Source organism: Dendropsophus ebraccatus, chromosome 11 (genome assembly GCF_027789765.1).
Source record: "Dendropsophus ebraccatus isolate aDenEbr1 chromosome 11, aDenEbr1.pat, whole genome shotgun sequence".
NCBI classification, from domain to species: domain Eukaryota; kingdom Metazoa; phylum Chordata; class Amphibia; order Anura; family Hylidae; genus Dendropsophus; species Dendropsophus ebraccatus.
In genome coordinates, this window is record NC_091464.1 from 58891462 (window position 1) to 58911369 (window position 19908).

At 43.8% G+C, this 19908-nt stretch overlaps 1 protein-coding gene across 3 annotated transcripts in view; it reads right to left on the reverse strand.

The window, feature by feature from the left end:
• LOC138767914 (interferon-induced GTP-binding protein Mx2-like) overlaps nt 1–19908 on the reverse strand; it is a 41847-nt gene extending 21939 nt beyond the window's left edge. For 2 of the 3 annotated variants that reach the window (XM_069945794.1, XM_069945792.1), the window contains exons 1-3: nt 19841–19908; nt 13934–14371; nt 13812–13846 (exon numbers count right to left, since the gene is read on the reverse strand). In XM_069945794.1, coding sequence (XP_069801895.1) covers nt 13812–13846; nt 13934–14363 — 465 coding nt within the window. In that variant the 5' untranslated portion in view covers nt 14364–14371; nt 19841–19908. Of the gene's footprint in view, nt 1–13811; nt 13847–13933; nt 14372–19772 lie in introns of all 3 variants that reach the window. The other variant, XM_069945793.1, reaches the window with a different exon arrangement.

The following is a 19908-nucleotide window of genomic DNA, read 5'->3' on the forward strand; positions in this document are numbered from 1 at the left end:
CCTGTATGACTATATATAATCTATATCATAAAAATCAAAGTCTGTCTGTCTGTCTGTCTGTCCTTCTGTCTGTCTGTCCTCTATAGACTTCCAAACGCCTGAACCGTTTGACCCCAAATTTGGCACACAGATACATTGGGTGCCCGGGAAGGTTATTGCGAAGGTCCCGTCCCCGCCAGATGTACAGGAGGGGAGGGGGAGGGGAAAAAGAGGCGCCCCATAGAGATGAATTGGAAAATCTCCTCACTGCACACACAGGTGATATAATTAGCTGCAGCAGACACGGCAGTTGGAGCCTTAGCAACCAATAGGATTACTGCTTTCATTTTCACAGGGAGCAATGGTTGCTAGGGAAGCTGCCTCACAACATCCACAGTAATAACTGGTAGACCCCCTACTCCATCTATACAGTACATGTATATACAGGACCCCCTGCTCCATCTATACAGTACATGTATATACAGGACCCCCTACTCCATCTATACAGTACATGTATATACAGGGCCCCCTACTCCATCTATACAGTACATGTATATACAGGGCCCCCTACTCCATCTATACAGTACATGTATATACAGGACCCCCTACTCCATCTATACAGGACATGTATATACAGGGCCCCCTACTCCATCTATACAGTACATGTATATACAGGACCCCCTACTCCATCTATACAGGACATGTATATACAGGGCCCCCTACTCCATCTATACAGTACATGTATATACAGGACCCCCTACTCCATCTATACAGTACATGTATATAGAGGAGCCCCTACTCCATCTATACAGTATATGTATATACAGGACCCCCTACTCCATCTATACAGTACATGTATATACAGGACCCCCTACTCCATCTATACAGTACATGTATATACAGGACCCCCTACTCCATCTATACAGTACATGTATATACAGGGCCCCCTACTCCATCTATACAGTACATGTATATACAGGACCCCCTACTCCATCTATACAGTACATGTATACAGGACCCCCTACTCCATCTATACAGTACATGTATATACAGGGCCCCTACTCCAACTATACAGTACATGTATATACAGGACCCCCTACCCATCTATACAGTACATGTATATACAGGACCCCCTACTCCATCTATACAGTACATGTATATACAGGACCCCCTACTCCATCTATACAGTACATGTATACAGGACCCCCTACTCCATCTATACAGTACATGTATATACAGGGTCCCCTACTCCATCTATACAGTACATGTATATACAGGACCCCCTACTCCATCTATACAGTACATGTATATACAGGACCCCCTACTCCATCTATACAGTACATGTATATACAGGGCCCCCTACTCCATCTATACAGTACATGTATATACAGGACCCCCTACTCCATCTATACAGTACATGTATATACAGGACCCCCTACTCCTTCTATACAGTACATGTATATACAGGACCCCCTACTCCATCTATACAGTACATGTATATACAGGACCCCCCTACTCCATCCATACAGTACATGTATATACAGGGCCCCCTACTCCATCCATACAGTACATGTATATACAGGGCACAACAGGTATACCAAACTGTGACTGGGTAACACTGCTACACCAGACCTGACCAATACCGCCATACTGTGCTGGATAACACTGTCATACCAGACCTGACCAATACCGCCATACTGTGACTTGATAACACTGCCATACCAGACCAATACTGCCATACTGTGACTGGATAACAACTCCATACCAGACCTGACCAATACCGCCATACTGTGACTGGATAACACCTCCATACCAGACCTGACCAATACCGCCATACTGTGACTGGGTAACACCGCCACACCAGACCTGACCAATACCGCCATACTGTGACTGGATAACAGTGCCACACCAGACCTGACCAATACCGCCATACTGTGACTGGATAACACTGCCACACCAGACCTGACCAATACCGCCATACTGTGACTGGATAACACTGTCATACCAGACCTGACCAATACCGCCATACTGTGACTGGATAACACTGTCATATAAGACCTGACCAATACCGCCATACTGTGAATGGATAACACCGCCACACCAGACCTGACCAATACCGCTATACTGTGCTGGATAACACTGTCATACCAGACCTGACCAATACCGCCATACTGTGACTGGATAACACTGCCATACCAGACCTGACCAATACCGCCATACTGTCACTGGATAACACTGCCATACCAGACCTGACCAATACCGCCATACTGTGCTGGATAACACTGTCATACCAGACCTGACCAATACCGCCATACTGTGACTGGATAACACTGCCATACCAGACCTGACCAATACCGGCAAACTGTGACTGGGTAACACCGCCACACCAGTCCTGACCAATACCACCATACTGTGACTGGATAACACCATCATATCAGACCTGACCAATACTGCCATACTGTGACTGGATAACACCGCTATACCAGACCTCACCAATACCACCATACCGTGACTGGATAACACCGCCACACCAGACCTGACCAATACCGCCATACTGTGACTGGATAACACCGCCACACCAGACCTGACCAATACCGACACACTGTGACTGAATAACACTGCCATACGGGTAAATACAACCCTGCAGGTATACAGGACACTACAGGTATACAGGACCCCAAAACTATATACTACAGGTATACAGGACCTCCACAAAACTATATACTACAGGTATACAGGACCCCAAACTATACACTACAGGTATACAGGACCCCAAAACTATATACTACAGGTATACAGGACCTCCACCAACTATATACTTCAGGTATACAGGACCTCCACCAACTATATACTACAGGTATACAGGACCCCAAACTATACACTACAGGTATACAGGACCCCAAAACTATACACTACAGGTATACAGGAACTCCACCAACTATATACTACAGGTATATAGGACCCCAAACTATACACTACAGGTATACAGGACCTCAAAACCATACACTACAGGTATACAGGACCTACACCAACTCTATAATACAGGTATACAGCACCTTCACCAACTCTATACTAAAAGTATACAGGACCCCAAATATACTACAGGTATACAGGAACTCCACCAGCTATATACTACAGGTATATAGGACCCCAAACTATACACTACAGGTATACAGGACCTCCACCAACTCTATACTATAGTTATACAGGACCCTCAAACTATTTACTACAGGTATACAGGACCCCCGAACTATATACTACAGGTATACAAGACCTCCACCAATTATACACTACAGGTATCCAGGACCCTCAAACTATAAACTACAGGTATACAAGACCTCCACCAACTATACATTACAGGTATACAGCACCAACTATATACTACAGGTATACAGGACCCCCGAACTATACAGTACAGGTATACAGGACCTTCACCAACTGTACACTGCAGGTATACAGGACCTCCCTCAACTATACACTATAGGTATACAGCCCCCCCAACTATGCACTACAGATATGCGAGACCCCTAAAAACTATACATTGTGGGTATAAAGAACCCCTCCAACTATGCACTACAGGTATACACTAATTCCACTGATTAACTCAGATAAAACAATACCTTTAGCTTGGCCTCCTGGGCACCTTAGAACAAATCTAATTAACACACTGACAATTTATACCCGGGCAGCGCCGGGTACATTTTCTAGTATATAATAAAAATCAAAGTCTGTCTGTCTGTCTGTCCTCTATAGACTTCCAAACGCCTGAACCGCTTGACCCCAAATTTGGCACACAGATACATTGGGTGCCCGGGAAGGTTATTGCGAAGGTCCTTTCCCCGCCAGATGTACAGGAGGGGAGGGGGAGGGGGAGGGGGGAGAGCGGCACCCCATAGAGATGAATGGGAAAATCTCCTCACTGCACACACAGGTGATATAATTAGCTGCAGCAGACACGGCAGTTGGAGCCTTAGCAACCAATAGGATTACTGCTTTCATTTTCACAGGGAGCAATGGTTGCTAGGGAAGCTGCCTCACAACATCCACAGTAATAACTGGTAGATCCCTACCCCTACTCCATCCATACAGTACATGTATATACAGGACCCCCTACTCCATCTATACAGTACATGTATATACAGGACCCCCTACTCCATCCATACAGTACATGTATATACAGGACCCCCTACTCCATCTATACAGTACATGTATATACAGGACCCCCTACTCCATCTATACAGGGCATGTATATACAGGACCCCCTACTCCATCTATACAGTACATGTATATACAGGACCCCCTACTCCATCTATACAGTACATGTATATACAGGATCCCCTACTCCATCTATACAGTACATGTATATACAGGACCCCTACTCCATCTATACAGTACATGTATATACAGGACCCCCTACTCCATCTATACAGTACATGTATATACAGGACCCCCTACTCCATCTATACAGTACATATATACAGGACCCCCTACTCCATCTATACAGTACAGGTATATACAGGACCCCCTACTCCAACTATACAGTACATGTATATACAGGGCACAACAGGTATTCCAAACTGTGACTGGGTAACACTGCCAGACCAGACCTGACCAATACCGCCATACTGTGACTGGATAACACCTCCATACCAGACCTGACCAATACCGCCATACTGTGACTGGATAACACTGCCATACCAGACCTGACCAATACTGCCATACTGTGACTGGATAACACTGCCACACCAGACCTGACCAATACCGCCATACTGTGACTGGATAACACCGCTATACCAGACCTGACCAATACCACCATACTGTGACTGGATAACACTGCCATACCAGACCTGACCAATACCACCATACTGTGACTGGATAACACTGTCATACAAGACCTGACCAATACCGCCATACTGTGACTGGATAACACTGTCATATAAGACCTGACCAATACCGCCATACTGTGAATGGATAACACCGCCACACCAGACCTGATCAATACCGCTATACTATGCTGGATAACACTGTCATACCAGACCTAACCAATAACACCATACTGTGACTGGATAACACTGCCATTACCAGACCTGACCAATACCACCATACTGTGCTGGATAACACTGTCATACCAGACCTGACCAATACCGCCATACTGTGACTGGATAACACTGCCATACCAGACCTGACCAATACCGGCAAACTGTGACTGGGTAACACCGCCACACCAGACCTGACCAATACCACCATACCATGACTGGATAACACCGCCACACCAGACCTGACCAATACCGCCATACTGTGACTGGATAACACCGCCATACCAGACATGACCAATACCGACACACTGTGACTGAATAACACTGCCATACGGGTAAATACAACCCTGCAGGTATACAGGACACTACAGGTATACAGGACCCCAAAACTATACACTACAGGTGCACAGGACCTCCACAAAACTATATACTACAGGTATACAGGACCCCAAACTTTACACTACAGGTATACAGGACCCCAAAACTATATACTACAGGTATACAGGACCTCCACCAACTATATACTACAGGTATACAGGACCCCACCAACTATATACTACAGGTATATAGGACCCCAAACTATACACTACAGGTATACAGGACCTCAAAACTATACACTACAGGTATACAGGACCTACACCAACTCTATAATACAGGTATACAGCACCTTCACCAACTCTATACTACAAGTATACAGGACCCCAAATATACTACAGGTATACAGGAACTCCACCAGCTATATACTACAGGTATATAGGACCCCAAACTATACACTACAGGTATACATGACCTCCACCAACTCTATACTATAGTTATACAGGACCCTCAAACTATTTACTACAGGTATACAGGACCCCCGAACTATATACTACAGGTATACAAGACCTCCACCAATTATACACTACAGGTATCCAGGACCCTCAAACTATAAACTACAGGTATACAAGACCTCCACAAACTATACATTACAGGTATACAGCACCAACTATATACTACAGGTATACAGGACCCCCAAACTATACAGTACAGGTATACAGGACCTTAACCAACTATACACTACAGGTATACAGCCCCCCCCCCCCAAATACACACTACAGGTATACAGGACCCCCCCCAACTATACACTATAGGTATACAGACCCCCCAACTATGCACTACAGATATGCGAGACCCCTAAAAACTATACATTGTGGGTATACAGAACCCCTCCAACTATGCACTACAGGTATACACTAATTCCACTGATTAACTCAGATGAAACAATACCTTTAGCTTGGCCTCCTGGGCACCTTAGAACAAATCTAATTAACACACTGACACTTTATACCCGGGCAGCGCCGGGTACATTTTTTAGTATATATATATATATATATATATATATATATATATTTTTTTTTTTTAATATATATACAGGCCTTTGAATTAGAAGCATCAGCACATAAAAGTACAGAGTCCCTGATAGGGTTAATTTTATGATTCTAATGTCTGGGAAATTCCTTTACCTTGAGACTTCTGATACATGGAGACAATAAGGAATTTTCTCATTTCACTCAGAGACTCCTAATCAGTTTCAGGGTACAAACCCACTTGACGTATTTGCTGCGTGAATCAGTCTTAAAAATAAGCAGGCAAAACGCAGGTTGGCTTTATACGATTGTTCTGCAATAAAATACGCAATTGCGTATTTTTAATGCATGAAGCTACATGCGTTTTTCGCACAGGTTGTTAACAACTGATGCTTTGCTAACAACAAGCTTCACGCTTCAAAAATACGCAATTGCGTATTTTAACGCAGAACAATTGAATAAAGCCAACCTGCGTTTTGCCTGCTTATTTTTAAGACTCATTCACGCAGCAAATACGTCAAGTGGGTTTGTACCCTTAACCTCTTAAGGACATAGGACGTACCGGTACGTCCTATGTCCTCATTAGCACTTCAAAGCGGGGCCGCGCGGCGGCCCCGCTTTGAAGTGCCGCGATCCCGGGGGCCGCGTGTAGCCCGGGACCGCCGCTATTAGCGGGCACGGTCCGATCGCCGTGCCCGCTAATTAGCTAATCGGATGCAGCTGTCAAAGTTGACAGCTGCCTCCGATTACCGGAGGCAACGTTTCCCTGGTGTCTAGTGGGGGAGATCGCTCCTCCGGGACCTTGTCCCGGAGGAGCGATCTCCGTTACTGATGCCGGCCGGGGACGCGTCCAAGATGGCGCCGTCCTCGGCTCGGCACTCGTTTGTTTCCGGCTGCAGCAGCCGAAAGCAAACGAGTGCCGATCTCATGGATCTCTGCAGCATATCTATGCTGCAGAGATCTCAATGAGAGATCCAAGTGTATATACTAGAAGTCCCCTAGGGGGGCTTCTAGTATATGTGTAAAAAAAAAAAAAAAAGTGTTGTTAATAGTAAAAAGCCCCCTCCCCTAATAAAAGTCTGAATCACCCCCCTTTCCCCAGGTTTTAAATAAAAGTAAACAAATAAATAAATAAATAAACATGTTTGGTATCGTCGCGTGCGTAATCGCCCGAACTATTAATTAATCACATTCCTGATCTCGTACGGTAAACGGCGTCAGCGCAAAAAAATCCCAAAGTGCAAAATTGCGCATTTTTGGTCGCATCAAATCCAGAAAAAATGTAATAAAAAGCGATCAAAAAGTCGTATATGCGCAATCAAGGTACCGATAGAAAGATCACATCATGGCGCAAAAAATGACACCTCGCACAGCCCCATAGACCAAAGGATAAAAGCGCTATAAGCCTGGGAATGGAGCGATTTTAAGGAATGTATATTGGTTAACAACGGTTTGAATTTTTTACAGGCCATCAGATACAATATAAGTTATACATGTTATATATCGTTTTAATCGTAACAACTTGAGGAACATGCATAACAAGTCAGTTTTACCCCAGGGCGAATGGCGTAAAAACACATTTCCCCCAAATAAAAGAAATGCGTTTTTTTTTTCAATTTCACCACACTTTGAATTTTTTTCTGGTTTCGCAGTGTACTTTATGCAAAAATTCAGCCTGTCATTGCAAAGTACAATTAGTGACGCAAGAAATAAGGGGTCATGTGGGTTTCTAGGTGGAAAAATGCAAGTGCTATGACCTTTTAAACACAAGGAGGAAAAACCGAAAACGTAAAAACGAAAATGGGCCATGTCCTTAAAGGGTTAAGGACATTCTCTGAACAAACCGGACTGTTTGTTACATTTGGGCTCTGGGAATCATCCTTTATTATCAGTGCAAAGAATGCATTGTTGTAACCTTTTCACACGTTATACCACCTTGACTGCGCAGAACAGGAAGCAGCTGACCATCTATGGTTTTGACCTATGAGAGTGTGACATGTATGTGTCCTGTGTTGAGAGTAGTACCGCCCCAAATTCTGACTATAAAAGGTGATTACCATAATAAAACGTGGCCATTATCCAGGCTTATAATCCTTATACATTGTCTTATGTGTCTGACTTATAAGTGACGAGTTGGTAATACTGCAGGTTACAGCTCTAGCCATCAATTGGGAACCATCCATCCTGGGAGGATCTGGCTCCATAGAGTCAGATCAACATCAAAGTGTAACCTTAACATTCTCCTATGTCACTAACCTTATCTACCAAACCTTCTCCTATATCAGTATCTTTATCTACCAAACCTTCTCCTATGTCACTATCCTTACCTACCAAACCTTCTCCTATGTCACTATCCTTACCTACCAAACCTTATCCTATGTCACTTAACTTACCTAAAAATCCTCCTCCTGTCACTAACCTTACCTACCAGATCTTCTCCTATGTCACTATCCTTACCTACCAAACCTTCTCCTATGTCACTAACCTTACCTATCAAACCTTCACCAATGTCCCTATTCTTACCTACTAAACCTTCTCCTATGTCACTATCCTTACCTACCAAACCTTCTCCTATGTCACTAACCTTACTTACCAAATCTTCTCTTATGTCACTAACTTTACCTACCAAACCTTCTCCTATGTCACTAACCTTACCTACCAAACCTTCTCCTGTGTCACTAACCTTACCTACCAAACCTTCTCCTATGTCACTATCCTTACCTACCAAACCTTCTCCTGTGTCACTAACCTTACCTACCAAACCTTCTCCTATGTCACTATCCTTACCTACCAAACCTTCTCCTATGTCACTATCCTTACCTACCAAACCTTCTCCTATGTCACTAACCTTACTTACCAAACCTTCTCTTATGTCACTATCCTTACCTACCAAACCTTCTCCTATGTCACTTACCTTACCTAACAATCTTCCTCCTGTCACTAATCTTACCTACCAGATCTTCTCCTATGTCACTATCCTTACCTACCAAACCTTCTCCTATGTCACTATCCTTACCTACAAAACCTTCTCCTATGTCACTAACCTTACCTACCAAACCTTCTCCTACGTCACTAACCTTACCTACCAAACCTTCTCCTACGTCACTAACTTTACCTACCAAACCTTCTCCTATATTACTATCCTTACCTACCAAACCTTCTCCTTTGTCACTATCCTTACCTACCAAACCTTCTCCTTTGTCACTATCCTTACCTACCAGACCTTTTCCTATGTCACTATCCTTACCTACCAAACCTTCTCCTATATTACTATCCTTACCTACCAAACCTTCTCCTATGTCACTATCCTTACCTACCGAACCTTCTCCTATGTCACTATCCTTACATACCAAACCTTCTCATATGTTACTAACCTGATCTACCAAACCTTCTCCTATGTCACTATCCTTACCTACCAAACCTTCTCCTATGTCACTATCCTTACCTACCAAACCTTATCCTATGTCACTTAACTTACCTAAAAATCCTCCTCCTGTCACTAACCTTACCTACCAGATCTTCTCCTATGTCACTATCCTTACCTACCAAACCTTCTCCTATGTCACTAACCTTACCTATCAAACCTTCACCAATGTCCCTATTCTTACCTACTAAACCTTCTCCTATGTCACTATCCTTACCTACCAAACCTTCTCCTATGTCACTAACCTTACTTACCAAACCTTCTCTTATGTCACTAACTTTACCTACTAAACCTTCTCCTATGTCACTATCCTTACCTACCAAACCTTCTCCTATGTCACTTACCTTACCTAACAATCTTCCTCCTGTCACTAATCTTACCTACCAGATCTTCTCCTATGTCACTATCCTTACCTACCAAACCTTCTCCTATGTCACTATCCTTACCTACAAAACCTTCTCCTATGTCACTAACCTTACCTACCAAACCTTCTCCTACGTCACTTACCTTACCTACCAAACCTTCTCCTACGTCACTAACTTTACCTACCAAACCTTCTCCTATATTACTATCCTTACCTACCAAACCTTCTCCTTTGTCACTATCCTTACCTACCAGACCTTTTCCTATGTCACTATCCTTACCTACCAAACCTTCTCCTACAGTTTGTCACTTTCTTTACCTACCAAACCTTCTCCTTTGTCACTATTCTTATATACCAAACCTTCTCCTATGTCACTATTCTTACATACCAAACCTTCTCCTATGTCACTATTCTTACCTACCAAACCTTCTCCTATGTCCCTATTCTTACCTAGGCAATATCCACGGCACACCCTTCTTCGAGCACTTTTGTGACAATGTCAAATAAATCAGTGAGATTAGTCTGGCATGATTAGCCCGCAGTAAAGCCATGCTGGTCTGGATCTATCAAATTGTTGATTCTTAGGTGATTCTTAGGCCTCTGTGCATGTAGGCCTCCAGTAGGTAGCTTCCCCTTAGTAGTTACCCCCCCCCACACACACACACAGTAATGCGTATGCCCAATGTAGTTAATCCCCCTGTAGGTAGCCTCCCCATGTAGGCATGCTCCTGTAGATAGTCCTTTTGGCAGTTACCCCCCCTCCAGTAAATAATATCCTCCAAAAAAGTAAGTGTCCTGTAGGTAGCCCCCTTGATGTAGGTATTCCTCCCATAGGTAATCCCCTAGTAGGTAGCCCCTCCTCCTATGCAGGCACTCCCCCTGGCAGTTCCCTGCCCCCATATATGATATCACTCAAGTAAGTAATCCACCAGTAGGCATCCCCTATTGTAGACAGTCCTCCTGTAGGTAATTCCCCAGTAGGCAACTCCCATTATGTAGGTAATCCCCCTGGTAGTTAGCTGTCCCCCAATAGATAGTATCCACAATTAAGGCATCCCCTTATAGGTAATCTCTTCTGGTAAATAAAGAGGACACCCCTCCCTCTGTGACTTAAAAAAAACCCTTACTCACCCTCTAGTGCTGTAGTCCTCCCGCTCTGCAAGCAGCGCTGAAGGCAGGGGCGCCCCCCTATGGCCGGAGGCATAAGGATGTAATTAACAGCACCACATCATTTGACTCTGATCGCTCACAATTAAAGGCCTTACACAGCACCTGGTGGTCGGGTGGGCTCTAATGCTAAGGCCGGCCCTGTCTGCTTTCATCAGCACGTGGCACCATCAGAGGCAGTTACTTCAAGTTGCCTTGTGGCAGAAGCACCCCTGCCTGGTTGGGTCCTGGAGCACATGTGACATCAGGCCAGGATGACTCCCAGTTCAACACAAGGTGCAAGCGTGGAGTAGTTCTCCAGTAGTAGTTAAAGCTCAATCTATATGTGTTCATGTAAAAACAATGCATAAAATTACAAATGAAACTCCAACGCATTTCAAACTTTCAGCCATGGATATGAACTCTTTGAGTTTGAGACACATGAGATTTCTTTTATATTTTTATACGTATAGGGGGAGATTTATCAATGTTTTAGACAGTTTTCCAGACGTGAAAATGTTGCAAAATTTTGCTCACCCGCATAGCTGCGCAAAATTTTGCGACATTTCACTGACTTAGACTGATCGTGCCTACTTCAGCTTACGCTGAAAGTAGGCATGATTTATCATGTACGACTATCTAAAATAGTCATACATGTGTCGCAAACTCACTCCACACTAGAGGTGGTCTATTTCACCACCTATAATGTGGAGCCGGTATGCTCTGTGGGTCGGGTGCAGTGCAACGGAGTGTAAAGGGTTAAGTAGTGATGCAGCAGCATCACTACTAACCGCCTGGGGCTGTACAGTAAGGAGGGGTGCTTAATTAAGCCTGGATTCCCTGCCTACAGGGTTTCACACTCAAAAGCAGAAAGCAGTCTGCTTCTGGGCGGTAAATTTAAAATCCTGGCACAGAAGTTAAAGTCTGGCCCTTGGGAGCCAGACTGTAACTCCCATGCCCATGCTGGAGGTCACCCAGTTTTCCCAGCATCCTGTAAGGTTAACCCTTACAGGATGCTGGGAAAGTTGGGTGACCTCCAGCATGGGCATGGGAGTTACAGTCTGGCTCCCAGGGGGTTAACCCCTTACTTGCTGTTTGTTTTTGCTTGTGTTTTTTCTTTTTTTCTCCAGATACCAGCATGCAGAGGATTATGTCGGATTCGTTTGGACTACGTCAATGATCGGCGAAGCTTAATGTTCAATAAAATGGTCAACGAGGGATGTGGGGGTGTTTTTATTTGAATAAAAAAATTTTTTCTAGGTGTGTTGTGTTTTCTTTTATTACTTTATAGACTTAGTAGTGGAAGCTGTCTGATAGACGGAATCCATTACTAAGTCAGGGCCTAGTGTTAGCCGGTATAAAATGGCTAACACTAACCCCCCCATTATTACCCCAGTACCCAATGCCACCAGGGGTACTGGGAAGAGCTGGGTGCCAGTGGTCCCTGAGCATCAAAATTGGCGCTCCTGGACTCGGCGGCAGCAGGCTGGTAATATTAAGGCTGGGGAGGGCCTAAACCAATGGCTCTTCCCACCCTGGTGTTACCAGGCTGCTGTTGCTTGGTTTTTAACCCGGCTGGTTATGAAAATAGGTGGGACCCTATGTGTTTTTTTTATTTTTTATTATTATTTATTTAATTAAAGGAAGAAACGCATAGGATTCCGCCCTTTTCCATAACCAGACGGGTTAAAAACCAAGCAACAGCAGCCTGGTAACACCAGGGTGGGAAGAGCCATTGGTTTAGGCCCTCCCCAGCCTTAATATTACCAGCCTGATGCCGCCCAGTCCAGGAGCGCCAATTTTGAGGCTCCGGGACCACTGGCACCCAGCTCTTCCCAGTAACCCTGGTGGCATTGGGTACTGGGGTAATAATAGGGGGGTTAGTGTTAGCCATTTTATGCTAACACTAAGTCCCGAGTAATGGATTCTGTCTATCAGTCAGCTTCCACTACTAAGTCTGTAAAGTAATGAGAGAAAACACAACACACCTAGAAATTTTTTTTATTCAAATAAAAACACCCCACACCCCTCATTGACCATTTTATTGCACAGTAAAGTCCGCTGGTCATCGACGTAGTCCAATCGAATCCGACGTAATCCTCTGCATGCCGGTATCTGGAAAAGAAAGGGAGAAGAAAATGCTCATTACCTAGGAGGCAAACCAGGGCCAATGAGACGATTTAGAGACATTTCTGAGACAATTCTGAGTCAAACAAATCAGCACCACAGAAAATAGACCAGGCTTATCCCTGATAGTAAATTGCACTTTAAATAGACCAGTCTATTCATGCCAAAGCAGAAATAGACCACATCTAGAAAAATCCCCTGTTGATAAATCTCCCCCATAGATCAAATCTTATTCATGCCTTGAAGACTGAAATGCGTTTGAATACAATTGAATCTGAGACCCTTGGGTGGCATGCATCTATAATTTTAGCACAACCGCCGTGATATGAGTGACACTATGCATTTATTTTTCCCTAGAAATTTACACAATGAAGCAGATCTTTACTCACCGATGCGCCTTGAAAGACGAATGACTCGGGAAAACCTAGAAAAGCATGCAAAGGTCAAAATTCATTAAAGTGTACAATACAAATAATGTAATAAAATGGGGGCAACCAGTAAAGGCATCTACCTCCATTAGCTGTCAGCTGCTGTGATGTTGTGCCGATGGTCACTGGTAACATGTTCGCTGATGTAGTAGGTACCTGGGCTGGAGTGATTTGGCCTAAAGCTGGTAAGGAAAATGTTGCCGGCTGAAGGAAGCCTTTTGATTTCTGCGGTGAAAATGTTTGAATCGCTGGTGTTGTGGTCGGGACCGACGAAGGCTGAGCGGCTGCATTTGATATCTGAGGGGGAAATGTAGAGCCGCTAAATTGCTGGAAAGTGGCTGCTGTAGTGGAGACCGAAGAAGACTGAACCTCTCCGTTTGACTTCTGTGGTGAAAATGAGAATCCATTGGGGAGCTGAAAAGCTGGTGTTGGGCCAGAGGATGTAAGTGCTGGTGTTTGAATAGCCGGAGCGACACTAAAGGAAAATGTAGGCGCTTGACCACTAGTCTGCATTTTGGCACCTAAAAGCAAACATAAAGACAACCTTATTGGACAAAGAATAAAAAAACAATCTTTGGTTCAAAGAGAATACTGGCACCAGCTCAGATTGCTAACATTTGTTATGCAATATTTACACCAGGTCTGTGCTGTACCGAAAAGATTTATGGGAAAACACTTTATCTGAGACTGAGACCGCAGTCAAACTCTGTGACCGCAAGTAGTCAGCTACAACCCTCACAATGATAGCAGCAGGGTGTCCCTAGTAGTCATGCAGCATACAACCTCCACATGATAGCAGCAGGGTGCCCCTAGTAGTCATGTAGCATACAACCTCCACATGATAGCAGCAGGGTGCCCCTAGTAGTCAGGCAGCATACAACCACCTCCACATGATAGCAGCAGGGTGCCCCTAGTAGTCATGCAGCATACAACCTCCACATGATAGCAGCAGGGTGCCCCTAGTAGTCATGTAGCATACAACCACCTCCACATGATAGCAGCAGGGTGCCCCTAGTAGTCATGCAGCATACAACCACCTCCACATGATAGCAGCAGGGTGCCCCTAGTAGTCATGTAGCATACAACCTCCACATGATAGCAGCAGGGTGCCCCTAGTAGTCATGCAGCATACAACCTCCACATGATAGCAGCAGGGTGCCCCTAGTAGTCATGCAGCATACAACCTCCACATGATAGCAGCAGGGTGCCCCTAGTAGTCATGTAGCATACAACCTCCACATGATAGCAGCAGGGTGCCCCTAGTAGTCAGGCAGCATACAACCACCTCCACATGATAGCAGCAGGGTGCCCCTAGTAGTTATGCAGCATACAACTTCCACATGATAGCAGCAGGGTGCCCCTAGTAGTCAGGCAGCATACAACTTCCACATGATAGCAGCAGGGTGCCCCTAGTAGTCATGCAGCATACAACCTCCACATGATAGCAGCAGGGTGCCCCTAGTAGTCATGCAGCATACAACTTCCACATGATAGCAGCAGGGTGCCCCTAGTAGTCATGCAGCATACAACCACCTCCACATGATAGCAGCCGGGTGCCCCTAGTAGTCATGCAGCATACAACTTCCACATGATAGCAGCAGGGTGCCCCTAGTAGTCATGCAGCATACAACCTCCACATGATAGCAGCAGGACGCCCATAGTGGTCATATGCAACCTCCACATGAACATGCTGCTGATCTTTCTACTATTTTACTACAAATAATTTATTTTGCCTATCATGTATCCTTGTGTGTTTTTCTATCATGGGGGTTGGGCTTAGTGATGTACAGTATATGCCAACATCACAGGGGTGAGTAACCTGGTCTAACCTGTTCCTATATAATCTTCTACATAATCTTGTGCTATGAATAAGAACATTCATAATGTGTCATTGCCGTGACCTTTTTTTCTTTCTAATAACTTGTTTTGGTACCCTTGACAAACACAATGGATTTTATTGTCTGAATAAATTCAAGATTTTAATGGGATTTTTCTCTCCTGGATGCTGAATGTTATACCCTGTAATAGTAGTTTTTTTTTATCAGACATGGTCGCTGGGAACTGACTGACAGAGATTACTGACTGACACACATTGACAAGAACACATTACTGACTGACTGACACACATTGTTGACTAACAGACACACATTACTGAATGAATGAATGACTGACAGACACACATTACTCACTGGCTGACTGACACACATTACTGACTGTATGACTGACACAAAAAGACACACACACAGCTCAGTCTTTTCCCTCTTCCTCTCTGTCAGGATACCTTCCACACTGTTAGGTTGAGGACCTGCAGTCATGTGATCAGGTCCTTCACCCTTTCTCTCTGTGCAGATCCTGCTCCTTTCTCCTGAGTTGTCTGATGTTCAGTGCTCACCCTGGACTACAGTAAGTGGGCGGAACAAAAGAGCTCTGGAATTCTAGAGGCGCTGTAGGCACCAGCACTTGCCTGGGAAAGCCCTGTGCTGATTCTGGCCCTGCCTCCAGCTGTTGCAAAACTACAATTCCCATGATGCCAGGAATTATGGGAATTGTAGTTTTGCAACAGCTGGAGGGCCGAAGGTTCCCATTCTTGCTCTAACAGCTATCTTTGTAAGCAAGTACAGTTGACAGATTAATTTTTGAAGGGAATCTAATCTACTGATATGCCCCTATAGGGCACAGGGCCCTGAGGAGGAAGGTTAGTTTTTTACTTTCATCCTTGGCACTGTTTCTGGGGTACTCCAGCGAAGAAGAAAAATCCTTTCAAATAAACTGGTTCGACAAAGTGCCAGAGATTTGTAATTTACTCCTATTAACCCTTAGAGGATCGGGCCAATTTTAATTTTGGCGTTTTTTGCTCTTTGTGCTTAAAAGGCCATAGCACTTGCATTTTTTCACCTAGAAACCCACATGAGCCCTTTTTTTTTTTTTTGCGCCACTAATTGTACTTTGCAATGACAGGCTGAATTTTTTCATTAAGTCACTGCAAAACCAGAAAAAAATTCAATGTGTGGTGAAATTAAAAAAAACAAACACATTTTTTCTATTTTTTTTTTTTTTTTTTTACGCCGTTTTTAAAACTGACATGTTATATATGTTTCTCAAGTAGTTACGATTACAATGATATATAACATGTATAACTTTTATATTATGTGATGGCCTGTAAAAAATTCAAACCATTGTTAACAAATATATGTTTCTTAAAATCGCTCCATTCCCAGGCTTATAACGCTTTTATCCTTTGGTCTATGGGGCTGTGTGAGGTGTCATTTTTTGCACCATAATGTTTTCTTTCTATCGGTACCTTGATTTCGCATATGCGATTTATTGATCGCTTTTTATTACAATTTTTTCTGGATTTGATGCGACCAAAAATGTGCAATTTTGCACTTTGTTTTTTTTTTGCGCTGACGCCGTTTACCGTGCGAGATCAGGAATGTGATTAATTAATATGTTGGGCGATTACGCACGCGGCGATAGCAAACATGTTGTTTATTTATTTATTTTTATTTACAACATGGGAAAAGGGGGTGATTCAAACTTTTATTAGGTGAGTTTTTTTTTTATTAATAATAACACTTTTTTTTTTTTACACTTATACTAGAAGCCCCCCTGGGGTTGGGGTTATTCCCCCTGGGAGACTTCTAGTATAAGTATACTGATCTCTCACTGAGAGATCCATGATCCATGGATCCATGAGATTGGCATTTGATTGCTTTCGTCTGCTGCAGCCGAAAACTATTGGCGCAGACCGCAGCCCAGGTGAGAAGCAAGGATCGCCCCTCTACGATCGCATCGCGGGGGGGGATGCGGTTGGGGTTGAGAAATGTACCTTCGTCCTCAGCCCCCTGCACTATGATGAGGTATCAGCAGGTTAGATTTAGGTAACACAAACATTGAAACAGTTTCAGAGCTCCCAGCATCATAATGATACATAATAATAATGCTTTTATTTGTATAGCGCCAACTGATTCCAAAGTAGATAGATTTGTCAATGGTCCCTGTCCCCATTAGGGCTCACAATTCACCTATATGTATGCTTTTTTGGGGTAGCGGAAGGACCCCCCCACACACACAAACAAAGAGAGAAGATGTTGTCCCTGGTGGGAATTGAACCCAGGACCCCAGTATATACAGTATGTGTGCATGAGGCCTAAGATGTGTTTGTTATTGCACTTGACTGGGGTTGTGCTGCAAGTCTAGACACAACCCATAGACAGGTGTATAAAACACACAACAAAAAAACACCCAGGGCTCACAACCCTAATGTACAAAACAGGAGCTTATTATAGATGTCAGTAGTGTAATTCATGTGTATCAGGTGGAATAAGGACATGATGTAAGAATGTTTACTGTGGGTCAGGTTACATGGTAGGACTATTGTGATCAGTCATTGTTAACTGCCTCCGAGAACAACAGCACAACCTGTCCTTCACCAGCTTGGATCCCTGCCATAACGGCTTTCTGGTATCACTTCATTTCATGTATTTCTTTTATATCTGTATTTAGTATGTTTTTGTATACATTTATCCCATATATATTTATTGTTTTATTGTTTTCACTTATGTATTTATTTTATATTGTGTCCATCTCTTTTCATGTATTTTATTATAGTTTGGATCTGTTGCCATCCAAGCAACCAAAGTAAACATCTATGAGAAATAGAAGACCTTCTATACATTGTCAGCTTTGCCTCCTGTCCCTCAGCAACCCACACACCAACATATGGAAGTGATGTCCTATCTTTTTCTAGACCATCAATGTGCAAAAGCGTTAATGGTATATCAATAGGTTTTTAGAATGATATTACTTGTTTATCATAGATCTGGTCTAATGGTGTGTTTACACAGAGAGATTTATCTGACAGATTTTTCAAGCCAAGGCCAGGAATGGATTTGAAAAGAGGAGAAATCTCAGTCTTTCCTTTATGATCTGTTCTCTGCTTATACTCTCTTCCTGCCTTTGGCTTCACATATATGTCAGATAAATCTTTCTGTGTAAACATACCCTTGCCCCTCAACTCAGCTGTGACAAAGACAGACGAGCACTGGACATGGTTAGCTTTGTTGGGTTAGCAGACAAGTAAAGTGGAGTGGCAGAATCCATGATCAGAGGGGTCCCAGTGCTTGGACATGTGGACAGGTGATCAGCATTGAAAGGTACAATGTGTCCCCTTGACCTAACATCTCTCTAACACAGTCATCAGTTCAGGACCTGAATTGCATCTGACAGATTCCCTTTAAAGTGAGCCTATTATTTGGACAAACCTTTGAAGTTTCTTAGTGAGTCCGGTGGGAGTTCTGATGCTGAGACCCCCTGATCATTAGAATGAAGGGGCAGAAGCACTGTGCCCCTTCATCTCTGCTCTAAATCGCAATAGCTAGTGGGTAGAGATGAGCGAACCTCGAACATGCTCGAGTCGATCCGAATCCGAACTTTTGGCATTTGATTAGCGGTGGCTACTGAACTTGGATAAAGCCCTAAGGCTATGTGGAAAACATGGATATAGTCACTGGCTGTATCCATGTTTTCCAGAAAACCTTAGAGCTTTATCCAAGTTCAGCAGCCCCAGCTAATCAAATGCCAATTGTTTGGGTTCGGATCGACTCGAACCCGAACCCGGTTCGCTCATCTCTACTAGTGGGGCATTGTCCTATAGATGTCCATTATAACCATGCACCTATCGCACCTGTTGAGAGCGGAGATACAGGGCTAGGGCAGCACTTTTTTTACAATTGCAACCAGTCCAGACCATTCCCTGAGAAGCAAATACATCGTTTCCTCAAAATCTCTCTCCTTTCCTGATAGTTTGTTACAATGTATCAGAGCAGGTAAAATGTATCAGCCTGGAGTCCACAGAGGATTACATAGCCATTATATAAATGCAATAAAGCTTAAGCAGGAGATAGTAATACATATACATACAGTATCAGGATATCTGCCCCCTGTATAGGATGTCCTGGGTGTGTAGTAGAGGAGGTTTCAGCACTTACCAGTGTGAGGAGCTCAGTGTCTGGAGGAGACTGGAGAACAGACCAGTAGGTTTCCCCTTATATACTCC